Genomic DNA, 14,848 nt, shown 5'->3' with positions numbered 1-14,848 from the left:
ATAAAAATTCATGATTGTTAAATATTATATACTTATGTTCAACTAAATTATATATATTTCAACTTGATTGAATATTTATTTTATATTGTTATATTATATTTATTTTTTAATTTAAAATCTTTTATACTGTATAGCGTGCAGTACAATGATAATCGGTATATATTATTAAAAATAAATAATTTTTTTTTATGATGACTTCTGTATTGGTTAGTTTGAAAAATAAATATAAAATTTAAAAAAAATAAAATAAAATTGCCATAAAAAAAAGAATAACAATATCAGTGCTTGATTCGACTGACTAACGGAGACTTTGGTAATAGGAGGTATGGGTGGATCGAACGACGTGTTATGCATTGCAAAAAAGCATTTCATATGTTGCAATATATAAATACATGTGAAAAATATATAAGTGTATGTGTAGACAAAGTCTTCCATGAGTATATACAGTTTTGCGAGCAAACTGAGTTGAAAACACTGAACCGGTTTTATAAATCGTAAAGTACTGTCCAATGTGAACATAACATGTATATATATACACAAATGTTCATCCAACAAAATATATATATATTTTAATATAAAAAAATCAACTACATTTATACCAATGTCAACCATTCGCCTTTATATATTTAATTTTTTCATTATTTATTTTTTTCTTAATTTTATACAAACTTTTATGATTCCAGTCGTTTTATATACTCTCAACGTTCTAAATAATAATAACAATAAAATAAAAAATTCAGTCGTTAATCGCAGTGTGCCTCATCATTCAATTTAAATTGCCCACGCGAATTATTATTATTTTTATCTTAAAAAAAAAAGAAATAAAAATATTAATTTACTTTTTTTGCCAAGCACAATTGTCTTCATTTATTTTTATCATGTAATTTATCAAAATATCTTTTAGCATATAAATAATATCATATGTTTATATAGACTTTTATTTATTTTTTTAAATTTTATATTAACATTTTTATTTTGCATATGAGAAATATATATAAGAGCTACTGTGTATTTTATATAATCATGTTTTTTTTTTTATTTTTTTAACTGTTAAATTTTGCAGGTGTATATTTATAGCGGTTTATTTTATATATATTTTTTTTTATTCTGCATAAAATTATTATAAATAGGTGAATTATTTGAATTCTAGGGTCTATGTAACCCATTGACCTAGTGATGAAGAGGGCGGTGTATCGAAAAAAAAAAGGGGGAATAAATAAAATTCAATGGGGTTGTAACAAAGAAAGTATCGCGCTGAGTTGACTAAAAAAAAAATTATATATTTAATTGAATGTAAAAAAAAATATGATGGGGAAAAATATGTACACCATTTGTCTCATTCTCGTTGACAAAAATATTTCTGTAAAGAGATGAAAAATTAAAAGGGAATAAAAAATGTAAATAGAAACCTATAATTTTATTCGTTGTGGCCAATGATCATACTGTGTTGGCAAATCATTTGTCAAAGATTTTGTAGACTGTAAAAAAAATTATTTTCAATGTTAATATTTTATTAACTTTTATATAAAAATATTTAGCCGTTATAACGGCCTCTGATTTACTTTGTTTTGTATTTATAGTTGTGTTGTTGATGGACAGCTGAAGAAAGGAATACAAAACGAATATATATGATGAAAAAAAAAAAAAAGATAAAAATGAAAAAAGATAGATAGGTATATAGAGATAGACAACAGATAGATTTCTTGGGTGATGGTGTGGTAATAGCAGTAGCAAGTATATGGCATAGTAGCATAGTAGTGCCGTAACGAGACGCGCTTTCTCGTTCGTTGAACTCTAGTCATGTTTCTTTTTAACAACACTAACCTCGCCCAATCTTCTTTTATGAGTTATTGGAAATAATTCCCCGCAACTTGGTGCAATTTTATACTACCTACAGTAGTTGCTTACAATTAAATTAATCTTTATTTTCCTCTCATCATTTTTTAAAATTTTTTTTAGCTGTTTTGTGCTTTTTTTTTGCTTCTCTTCTTCAAAAGAATACATTTTTTTTTTTTAATAACCTTAATAATTTTTTATTTTTAATGATTATTGTGTGTTTTTATTTTTTATTATCAAAAATTTTAAGATACATTTGAAACGGTTAATCTTTTTTTTTCTTTTTTTTACACCTATATATATCACGATGTAAATTTATTGTTAATAAACAAAATTTACGATAAAATAAAACGATAAAATGAGTATGAAAATTAACATTAAATTTTTCTTCAAAGAGAAGGCACAGTTGTGTCGAAAAATTATCTATATAAACAGTGAGTAATGCTCAAAAGGTTTTTTTAGAAAAACATGTATATGAATTATTTTTCAATGTACATTTGGGAATTGGATATATATAATAACGGATATTAAAAAAAAAAAAAATGGTTTTCCTTTCAAACTCACTATACCGTAGCAAATTAACGAGATAAAAAAATATATCCAACATAAAATGACAATAAAAATAATTATTTATTCTAGTAAACAATTAAAGTAAAAAAAAAAAAAAAAAAAACTATAATTGAATTTTAAATAAAATTATTTTTTTTCTTTATGGATTTTTATTATATTGTTAAAAAATTTATTTATACTTTTTTTATAGTGTAATGTTATTTTTTGAATATCGATTAACAGACGGGGTTAAACACAATAAGTATAAAAGGTGTCACGGAAGTTCGGGTGCACCGACCGTGCTAACTATTAACATAATAGCATAATGCCTTCCGAGTTTGCTAGACGATGGAATTAATAATTTAAATGTGTATATTAAAAAAAAAAAAAAATATGAATATCTATTTTTCAGTTATTGATCAATAACTTTATTTTTCTATTTAAATCTGTTTTTAATTTTCTGTCATTTCCGCAATTTCAAAACTTATTTTTTATTTGTTTTTTTTCATACATAAAATTATTCTTCATGACAATAAAAAAGACAGTGAATATATATTTCACGATCAACTGTAGGAAACGTTTTGTTATTGATGCCTCAAGGCATATTTTTTTATTTCAATCAATCAGTATTCAAAAATGACTGTTTAATTTATTATTTGACTCGTCATATTATTGATTAATTCCATTATTTAATTTGCAAAAATATCATTAAAACAATTGTAGATATAACAAATAAATAAATAAAACAATGACAATGAAAATGGCAGTAATTTGGCACGATGAGTCATACCGGTGGCATGACACACACTTACTGTCTCGTTAAATTTATTTACTTGTTTTCTTTATCACTAAACTTTAATAACAAATTCCTCCTTTAAAATTATCAAAATATTTAAAATTCAATTGCGCAAGAATTGCTGAAAAATAAAAAACACACACAATTCTATTAAAATACATTTTTCTATTTTAAAATGTTAGCAGAAAAAAAATATATATACATCATCAGTCTTATATATATTTTTTGTCATTAACAAACTATTTAGAAATGTAAAAAAATAATAATAATAATTTTGAAGTTGAAAAGAAATTTGTTGCAATCTATATATATACACTATATTCAGACGGTTTCTAGTGAAAAAATGTTGAAGTAAAAAAAAAAAAATTCATAGCCACATTTATACAAAAAAATGTTGTATATATATGTAGAGATGTCTTTTGACCTAGAATGGTATAAAAAAAAAATTGATAATAGAATTTAAAGTACAAAATAAATAAAAATTTATAATTATATATATATATACAAAATTAGAAAATGATTGTATATTATGTTTTATTGTAATTTTATGATTTATGTCAATGGTCTATAAAAATTCAACATAAAATTATGTTATTAATATAATTCAGATAGAAGATTTTCTGTTTAGCTCAAAACTGCATTATTTTATACAAAAATTATTCATAAAAGATAAATGATATATATGTCAACATATAAGGATGCGAAATGACTGTTAATTTATTAATGATCTTAGAAACAGTTACATAGATAAGCAATGAAAATGACATGTAACGTGATTTATTACTTGTTTTTTATTCTAGATATGATAACCAAAGTAACGTATAAATTGTTAGCATCATATATTTGCATTAACAAATATGATAAGTTTGAAATAAAATAATTTTTTTGAATTTTTATTGCTATAGATTAAGTCTTCAAAAATTCGTATGATTTGTATACCGTAAAACTATATATATACAGAAAAGAGTGCTTCTATTTTGTATCATGTCAACGCACGCTTCACAAGGATGCGAACAAAGACTCTTAGTGAGCAAAGGCCTGTATGGAAAATGGTATGAAACCGTTGTTGGCTCTGAACTGCAAGATGTGAAGTTTTTTTTTTTTTTTTTTTTTATTCTATAATAGTAATGTGAAGCCGAGTAACTATATGAGACACACATACGACAAAGAAAAGGAAGCATTAAGCAAGAAGGCTTCCTTCATCGTTGTCACGCCCTCTCCTCTTTTCCCCCTTTTTCCTCCCCCAAGGCCCCCTTTTTTTCATTTTTATTTTTTTTTTTATTTTGCTGTTTTTATATACAGGAAACCCCTTGGCATCTTCATTGCTATCAAAGACAAAGGGACATTACTAAACGGCCACTGCCTGATAGCTTTTCCTTTTTTTTTTTTATTTTTTATTGTTTTCAACCCCCAGTCGTATTTTCATCATTTTATTTTTTTCTATTTTCCGAGATTCGCTTCAAACATATACATGTATACATGTACATATATTATTATTATCTCGAGACCCTGAATTCATCGATTCTTCACCCGGAAATAAAATATACCCTCTCAATGGAAAATGCAGGATACTGTAATAAACATACCAAAAAATATATATACATACATCTCTATGTTCTAATATTACGCATTTTCCGGATTTTCACCCACGTTAAAATAAACAAAAGAAAAAAAAAAATGTATTGGAAAAATAAATATATCCATCACATATCCAAAGTTAACAGAATATAAAAAACAAAAATAGAGGAAATAATGATTTAGGGGTTGTTAAATTATTAATAAAAATTATTTTTACGTCAAAAAAATTATCATTTTTATAATTTTAAATTCATTCTAGTTAAATAAATAAATATAATATTTACATAAATACTTTTTTTTTATTATTTTTTATTATGTCATTTAAAGCTCTGTTGTTGTTTCATTAAATGCATATATATGTTGTTTACTTATATTGCCGCACCTTGCAACAAGTCATACTGAAATAAACGTCATAAATCCATCAATGTAACAATAATAATTGAAATAATAAAATTAAAAATTATTATTATTATTGATTTACCGGAAGTTAACTATCTTGAAATAGAAAAAAACAACAAAAATTAATAAACATGTTATTTTCATTTTTTTAATATTCAAATATTTGAAATATAAGACAATTTTATTGTGTTGAATTTTCATTTTCTAAGCAATGTATATGTGTACATAGCTTATAAATGTGTGTGTGAATATAATGTTGATTCTTACGAATGAGCAAAATATATTTTTAGAATGGCTAGTATAACTCTTGTTGCTAGGGTATCAGCTGATTCAAGTCAGCCGCTTTTGCCGGTTCAGTAACGTATATTATAAAATATCTAACCCTGTGCAAATGTTCTTTGTTCACAATGACTATTATAAATCATACTATTTACAAAAATTTTTCAATTAATTTATCCAAAACTAAGGTCTATCAATTGTCAATAAAACCATACACACTAAAATTAAATTGCCTAATAATTATTTCGATTATCTTAAGTACAAAAAGTCTTATTGATAAAGTTAAGCCAAAAAATGAGTCTTAAGTTTTTTTGGATAAGTTATTTAAATCGTAATCGTTATAATGATGTTAATATAAATTACAAACTTAGAATATATGTATATTTTCTAGGGTAAATTCGATAATTTGAATTTAAAAAATGAAAAATTCTGACGGCCCTGAATGATCGAAGTAGAATTATATACATAGAAGTATATAGAGTGTGTAATAGTGAGCAGAGGGGTATTCAACACTGTTCAACACATTGATATTTTGAAGGAGAAATTTATACCGGCATACCCCCCACTATCATTATTACATACATTGCCCGGCTCTTTGCCTCCCACCATTAAAATAATGTCCCGGCCAGATGATCGCATGGCAGCAGTGGCCACGGGTACTTCATACTTTGAAAGCTCTGAAACTTTGAGAGGCGTCAGTTAGCAACCGGCTCTCTCCAAGTCTAGATGCTTCTTCCGTTATTAAAATATATATTATTTAAATCGTGATGTTCAGTGTAACTTGAACTTGTCAATAATAATTATCACGTATTATATATTGATAAACGTGTCATCGCGATTTAACAAAAAAATATAATAATAAATAGTAAAAAAAAAAAAAGATTTTTAAAAAACGTGAAAAAGGAGAGATTATTTATTTACAATTTAAAAAATATATATTAATCAAAAGATAATAATTAAATAGAGAAGAAAAAAGTGATATAAATTGATATAATAATATAAATATTTTTTTAAAATAATAATAATAAAGACAAAAAATAATTATTTGAGTTTTTTTTTTTTTTCGTTTTTTTATGAATGTATAAATTTTTTAAATGTTGGTAGAAAAATATTTTACCGGCCGCTCGTGAACATCTGTGATATATCAAATTGTTTTTAATCAAAAGTGACAATTAACGGTTGTATTATTATTTAATACTGATTTTCATATGTGCCGTATAATAAAAATATATAAAATTTAAAATCAGTGATATAAGAATATTATTTAATTATATACTTGATTAATTTATTCATTGAGTTTAAATTATTATCATTGATTTTTTTGTTCTTTAATAATTAAAGACAAAAATTTTATAAAAAAAAAAAAGCTCAATTGAAAAATAAAAATTAATTAATTAATTAATTGATAATAATAGCTATATAATTATAAAAAAAGACAAGAAAAAATTAATTTTTTTTTTTTTAAAGTTATAAATTTATTATTTTGACGTGTTGTGTTTATTGAAGTCATTCAAAATTCCTGTGGCGGACGAAATAGGTCTCCACCCGGAGGCGGATACCGCGCGTGGTGGTGGTTCTTCTATAATGGGTCAAATTGGAAATGACGTGAGTTTAATTATTACATATTTATCTTGATTTACAAAATTATCCATTGGTCCGAAACATGCTACCGGTGTTTTTTTGCTTTTTTTTTTTTTTTCATTTTCAAAGGCTATTTTATATATTTTACTTTTTTAAATTATAACAATGTTTTTTGGAGCAGTCATTTAATATTTTTCTTTTTCTTAAATTCATTTTAGTTTTTGTCTTTATATATATATTTTTTTATTTTGGAGCAAAATTAAAGCCGATGTTTCGATACTTGTGAAACGCCGGCTCGAAATTTAAAACTCATCGAACTGTCTCTTTAAATTTGACTCGAATCAATTGACATGAAATATTTAAAAAAGCAAAAATTATTTTATTCAATATTAACAATAAAACATTAATAAATTCATCATTGTTATGACTTTTTTTTTTTTTCGGTACCATTCCATTACAAGGAATTCCTATATATATTTTTATTTTTTAATTCTTTATTGAACTATGAATAGTTTGTTTTATTTATAAAGTATGTTATTCATGCGTGATTTTTATACCAAATAAGTGTCATTAATTAGTCATTGTCATCATGTTGATGAACAATATAAAACGAGGTAATTTAATCAAGTCAGTACGTGTTTATATTGATGTATATACTGTCACATAAAATCATAAAAACTCTTCTAAATATTCATGCTCTACTTTATAACAGTATTGTTTCATAGAAAATAAAATTTCATCAGCTAAAAAAATAAAATTACATCAGAAAAAAAAAAAAATAAAAAGCTCCCTGACTTATACTGACGTCAGTATTATTATTCTATTTTTTAAAAATATTTTTTTTATCACAAATATAAGAGCTATAAAAAATATTAACAAATAAATAATATATATGATCATTTTTAAAAATAGTTTAACAAATAGTAATAAATAAATATAACAATTTATTTTACAAATAAAAAAACAAGTCATTTTAATTACATTACAATTTATATAATTAATATAAAAAAATTAAATAGAGTAATAATACTAATAATCTAATGAAAAAGTCTGCGTAATCGAGGGTCACAAAAAAAAAAATGCATAAACAATCAAGTATATAACTGTAATCAATATTTTCTCAAACAATTATTTTATCAAATGAATTCAATAATAAATTATTTTATCATCAAAGTGTATTTGTAAATTTATATTCTTCAAGTACATATAATATCGTATAAAATTTAAACAACTGCCAAGTAATATTTGAATAAATAAATTAATAATAATTTTAACAAACTGACTTTTGCCAATATTCAATGATAAAAATAACATAAATATATACATTTTTTTTATTAAATAAAAAAATAAAGACATAAACAAGATGACATTATTTATTATTCATGTAATAAAATCTTATAAGATTTGTAGTATAGTCAATTTGTCCTTGACAAAAAGAAAAAAAAAATCATTTAATATTGAAACACATATATGTATTATAGTAAATGACTATATATTTTATCGGCAAAGTACCTGTTACCATTGATGAGTAGAGCTTTGTATCGAACAAAGGGATATATTGTTGATGCTTTGTATGAATACAGCAAGATAAAAATAATAAAAAAATATAAACAAGATCAGGCAAAAATATTTTTTTTACATAATAGTATATATATCTATATGAAAATTGCATGTATACATATATATTCACACATCTATCATCATATGGGGGAGCTTTTCCCCTCTGCATTATTCACAAAATTATCTTTACTCCACTTCAATCAAAAATTCTATTTATACACATATTTTTTCATGATTATTATGATTATTTTTTCTTCATCATGTTTTTTGTCTTATAATTGTGTGAAATTAATTAAAAAAAAAAAAATAAAAGTACATGGTATTTTTTTTCTTTCATTATGTATTTGAAAATTAGATTTTTTTCAGTATAAAAACAAATCTGTCCTCGTTTTTTTATTTTATATTTAATTTCAAATACTTGAGTAAAATTGTTTTCCAAGAGTGCGAGAATAACCGGTTTACCTGTTGAGATCTGGGTTCTCGTTTCCAATGTTGTTTACGCTCGGTCATAGGCCGTACTTTGCCTTCACGACCTCGGGGCCTGATCCTTTGCAAAAAGGATATTATATAGCTATATATATATGGAAAAAAAAATCAAGTAAAATAAGTAAAATACACTATATTAAATCTATGCTTTTGAACACTGTGTATTATTTATTTTATTTCATTATTTCTTATAAATTTTTTCCTTTGATATTATAGAAAAAAAAATAAATCAATTTTACTGGTTGGTTGTTTAAGTCTTAGTTTTACTTGAACCTTGTTATTATTTTTTAAATATAATTTAATAGTTGAATTAGATGGTATTACTAAAAATAAAAATTGATTTTACACGTGTTGCAAAAAATAAATTTTATTACAAATAAACAAAATATATATTATAAATTTAGTTTATTTAAGATATTTTGTAATTTTTATTTATTTTTTTATACTTTGATTTCCGTATAGATTTTATGAGACTGTTAAAAAAAAATACAAAATTTAACTGCCATACACAATGTGTAAATTTTTTATTTATATATTTTTTTAAATTGAGTCGATAAACATCTTGTTTAAAGAGAACATAAGATGATTCGGAGTATATAATATAAAGGGAGTGGAAATTGTATCTCATTATAAATTTCTTTTTTTTTTTTATTTTTTTGTTTTTTACGCTCTTTAAATTCAAATTATAAAGAGTAAATGTAAATTAAATAAAAATATATTTATAACTATATATATTTATATAAATATTTGAATATTAATTATATATTTGATATGAAAATTGGAAAATTTACATTTTTATTAATTTTTCAAAAAAAAAAAAAAAAACCAAATAATGGATATATTTATGATTTTTTTAATTTTTATTTTCGTTATTATTTGCTTCTTTTTTTTATTGAACCAGAATTGAGAATATTGTGGGAAGGTGCGCCTTGTGTATATGTGTGTATTGTGATTGGGTGATAGCGTCCCATCCCAGTTAGAAAGTCATTGTTTATGGTGTTGCTTGCGGACCGGTTATATCTTGAGGCATCGTTCTCTCGAAAGCACATGAGAGAGAATCACAACCATTGCTTCAAGATTCGTATAATTGGTCCAGCAAAAAAATATTCATTCTTTTATTATTATACCAAAATCATTGATAATAATTTTTTAAATTAATAAAAATATCTAGACCTTCAAATAAAAAAAATTTAAAAAAAACCAATCATTTCCTAATAATTTAAAAAATAGGAAGTACAAAAAAATAAATAATTAATAGATCAATGAACTTAAAATATTAAAATTCAAAATAAGTTTTTTAAATAACAAATTTTTTTATATTTTTATTTACTATTCAAATTTTTATATTCAAGTATATAAATTGCGTCACTGTGCACGTGTATCAAAATTGTTCAATGATATTGAAAAAAAAAAAAAATTAAATTAATCAGTAGTATTTACTTATCAACACGTGACATAAAATTTTTTTTTATATATGTTAAAATAATTTTTGAGATTATATTACTATCAAGTCTTCATTTGTCTTCTCTTATGTCGCAACTAAAAAAAAAAAATAAAAAACAAATCTAATATAAAACTGCCGAATGATGCCTCTATTTGTACATACGAGAAAAAAATTGTTTGAATATATATGAGATACCGATAAGATTGGGTATAGAGGAATTTCCCCAGAGGGCTTTTTTCATGGCTTATGTAATAGTCAACTTTTAAGTTTAAAAAAAAAAAATAGAATACAAATTTATTTATGAATATTGGCAGACAAAGACAAGACAATCGAATACTGCAAAACATTGTTTATTGATGATGGAATATTTTTGTGTCTCTTGAGTATAGATGTAGCCAATTTATTTATGTCCTTGATGTTAAGAATTAAATAATATCAATATTAATCTTCAGGGTCTGACTATACTTTAAATTATCATTTGACTCTTACAAGGTCCCAAAATATTTTTTGTATTGCCCGAGGACTTTTTTTATATTTTATTTTATTTTCTATATATATTCTTCAGGTCATTGTGTTTTTATTATAAAATATACAACGAATTTTATTTGTGCGTGACCAGAAATTATTACATCAAGTTATAATACTATCTTCCATTTCAAATACAATAAACATATCTGTTATTTTTTTCTTCCTTTTTATAGTTCTTATCAAGCTAATCATCAGGAGGGACTGAGTTACACGTACCTGCCCAAAACGAATACACAAAAAACATTAACAATAATAACAAAAAATTTAATAGTTTCCCCTAACGGAAGTATCTCTCTGTATTGTACAATAAATATATTTTTTTTTTCCATATAAAAAAACAATTTATATATATAAGAAAGATCAATACCAACCGACCTAACTTTACGGCTTTTTTTTTTTTTGTGTACTTGTTAATGGACGATGCGCCAGTAACACAAAACACAATCGTCATTGTCTTTCGTCAGGGTGTGTTATGTGCAAAAGAAAGTCTTGAATTGGACAGAGAAGTTGAACAGAAAAAAAAATATTTATATTGCAATGAATATAAGAATACACCAGTATTCTCTCCTCTCGTTGCTCATTGTTTTCGTTCATTTAAATTGTTTTTTTTTATCTTCCCTCAACTGTATTGGTTCAACCCCAGCATAATAATGAAAAAATAACACATTTTTTTTCAACATCATCTTATTCTTTTATTTAACTTTTAAAAAAAATATATTTTTATCTTGTGGGTATATATATTAAGTGAGCATTTATGCAATTATGCTTCCCTTGATATAAATTATCGTATCAATTTATCATATTTTTTCCCCCTCATTTGATCTGCATTTATTCTTCGATTTATTAAATGGATGATAAATATTTTTATCAGCTTGATTATTTAGTTTGAAACTTTAATATTCATGTTTGAAAAAAATTTTAAATAGTTGCAACATTTACTCACCGAGGTGGCGTTAAAAACGTTATAGCTTTTTTTTTTTTCAAATAATTAAACATGATAATTATGATACCATATCTGTATATAGTAATGCTAATTTAATAAAATTGAAAAAGTGAAATTCATAGTTGAAAGGAAGTAAATTGAATTGTATCAAATATAATTGTTGCGTGTTTACAATATTGAAGGTAGTCTTGCGTATAATATATAGCAATGGTTTTTTTTTTATTCTCACCTTTTATCAATGTATAGTTTATTTACACACACGCGATTTTATAAAAATAAAAATATCTAAATATTATTATTAATATTAAACTTGTTGATATATTATATTGTTTTTGTCATAATAATATTTTTATTTATATATTATTTTTTAAGGGCCCATTTTTATAATGGCAATAAATTTAATCAGTCTCGACCCTCGAGCCGGATAAACGAGTTTTTTTTATCTCTCTGTTTATTCCATGTATTTGGCTCACTTTTTCGCTTCGCATATTTAATAATGGGGACCTAAAAATAGACTAAAATAACCGAGCTTTTTGTGTGCTTTTTTTTTAATCTTCTTTCCTTTAATATATATATATTTTTTTATTTTCTATTTGAAACCACACACGCTATATTACGTTGTATCTTCTTGGGCACGTATTTTATTATACTCCTACAATAATTTAGTAGAATTTTTCAAGTTGGTCTCAGGTAATTTGAACGAGGGGTAGAAATGTAGATATATTTTTTTTTTCTTTTATTATGAAATGATGTATCCAAGTGTAAATTAACGGGATAAAGTAGTGGATCCCCTTTTTTTTATTTGGTTGTTGTTTACTCTTTTTAAAATTTTTGGTAGCTTAAATTCTTAGAAACAACAAAATAAAAAAACCTGCCACTACTCTTACGCTAGATATAAATTCTTTGAAATTTACATATATTTTTAAGATAGTAAATTTCTCAAGTCTAGCCATGTGGATAGTTCTTCAACATATTTTTTATTTTTTTTTTGGAGCTGTCTCAGTTTACTGCTTCGAGAATTTTATAGCTATTTTTTTTTTTTCTTGTTTAATTTTATTTTTTTTCTTTCTTTTTTTCATGTTTGTTATGCTAAGGAAGTATTTTTAAAGGTTAAGGGCGGTGATATGTGCACCTGTGTGTCATTCTTATAAACCACTTTAGAGCAGTTTTTTTTTTTTTTTTCTTTTTTCGTTATTCTTTTCGTTAGATGCAGGTTCATGCATTTGATGCATTATTTGTACTCTGACCCAAAGTTTCTTTTGACAAATAAATAAGGAAAAAAAAAAAATCTCGGGATTGTGATTTGTATTGTGGTGAAACAGCTGTTTAGTCAACCACGAAATATAGAGAGAAAAATCAGGTCAGGAACTATATTTTGGGGACCACTTCAACAAATAATACCCTCTCAAATACAAACTGAATAAAATATACAAATATATTCATTTAATTTTAACGATAAACATATTTAAATAATTTTCTAGTAAATCGTAAAGAAAAAGTTCTTTTATTTCATCAATTCCATATACTTATGAACATTTTTTTTTTTTTTTTTTTTTATCTTTTAAAAATTTCTCGCGACCCAAATCAACCTCGACATTTTCACTAACACATGGTTATCGTATTTTTAATTTTATTACATATATTTATGGCTTTTTTTTCGATGCTTCAAGGATACTGGAATTTAGCAAGGCATTTAGTAGACAATATAAATAAATAAATATTTTATTATTTAACCAGTAAGCATGATCAGGCAAACTCGCTGACTCTTGGGCAGCTAACCCAGCTATTATAACCAAAGCCTAAAAAAAAACTAGACCTAATACATAAACACACACTTTGTGTATACAATTAAACATATCACTTTTGATTTCTCATATATCAGTAACATATATAATCTCGTGTTCCAACTCAATACAGCTGAAAACTTGAGTCGGTAAAATTCCATTTCAACAGTAAATATATTTTTTCTCTCGTAAAATATTCGCTTTAAAATAAAAAAAATTGTATAAACTATAAATCATCTTTGTTAGAATAATTCTTGATTATTTTTTATTCAATTTTTTTTATATTGATATTTTTTAGACCTCTGACACTATAAAATTAAATAATTTATTAAAAAAAATCATCTGTTATGTATATACAAAATTACATCACATTTTTAGATGTCGATAATTTTTTTTTATTATATTATAAAATTTATTATTATCAATAATTAATTTGACAAAAATTTTAATTTTCTGGCACTATCAAAATTAATATCTTGCAAATGAAAAAAAAAAAACATACAATATAAATGCAAAATAAATATAAAAAAAAATTGATAAATAAATAAAAAATTAACTCTCATCTTGTGTGTGTGGGAGGAGAATAAAAAGAAGATGATTGGCTCGTGAGACAAGTGTATGCCATCAAGAAAAAAAATATAAAATCTAAAGAAAAAAATAAAAAGAAAGGTGGATAATATTATAATGTTTGTTCAGGCCACGCAAACAAGTGCTCAAGTGTTACATACACATACATGTAAATTTATACATATAAAATTATAAAATGTTAGAAATATGAGTTTCAATAGTTAAACAACTGAGACTTTATTTTTTTAACAATTCAACAGAGAGATAGAATGATGATGATGATGAATAAAGACTTCATTAAAATCAATAACCTTTCCACTCTCGTCGACCAGTGTTAATTGACAAAAATTGAAATAAACATTCTATATTATTTTTTTTTTAAATAATCAATTAATTTAAATTATTAATTTAATCATCAGTAACTCAAGAAATAAAAAATTTAATAATCATAAATTTAAGGTATAAATAAAAAAATAAATATTTTATAATTTTTATACGGTAGATATTAATAAAAAAAA

The 14,848-nt window shown here is 23.8% G+C and overlaps 1 protein-coding gene across 3 annotated transcripts in view; it reads left to right on the top strand.

Moving 5' to 3' along the window:
* LOC122854456 (sestrin homolog) overlaps positions 1 to 14,848 on the top strand; it is a 64,082-nt gene that overhangs the window by 36,729 nt on the left and 12,505 nt on the right. The window contains exon 1 of one of the 3 annotated variants that reach the window (XM_044155112.1): positions 6,066 to 7,042. The exons of 1 other annotated variant lie outside the window; for it this stretch is intronic. In XM_044155112.1, the coding sequence (XP_044011047.1) occupies positions 7,022 to 7,042 (21 nt within the window). In that variant the 5' untranslated portion in view covers positions 6,066 to 7,021. Of the gene's footprint in view, positions 1 to 6,065; positions 7,043 to 14,848 lie in introns of those variants that run through there. One more of the 3 variants, XM_044155113.1, reaches the window with a different exon arrangement.

This window comes from Aphidius gifuensis, linkage group LG4, assembly GCF_014905175.1.
Source record: "Aphidius gifuensis isolate YNYX2018 linkage group LG4, ASM1490517v1, whole genome shotgun sequence".
In the NCBI taxonomy this organism is placed as follows: domain Eukaryota; kingdom Metazoa; phylum Arthropoda; class Insecta; order Hymenoptera; family Braconidae; genus Aphidius; species Aphidius gifuensis.
The sequence above is the reverse complement of the archived record's forward strand: the minus strand, read 5'-3'. Positions and strand labels throughout refer to the sequence as shown.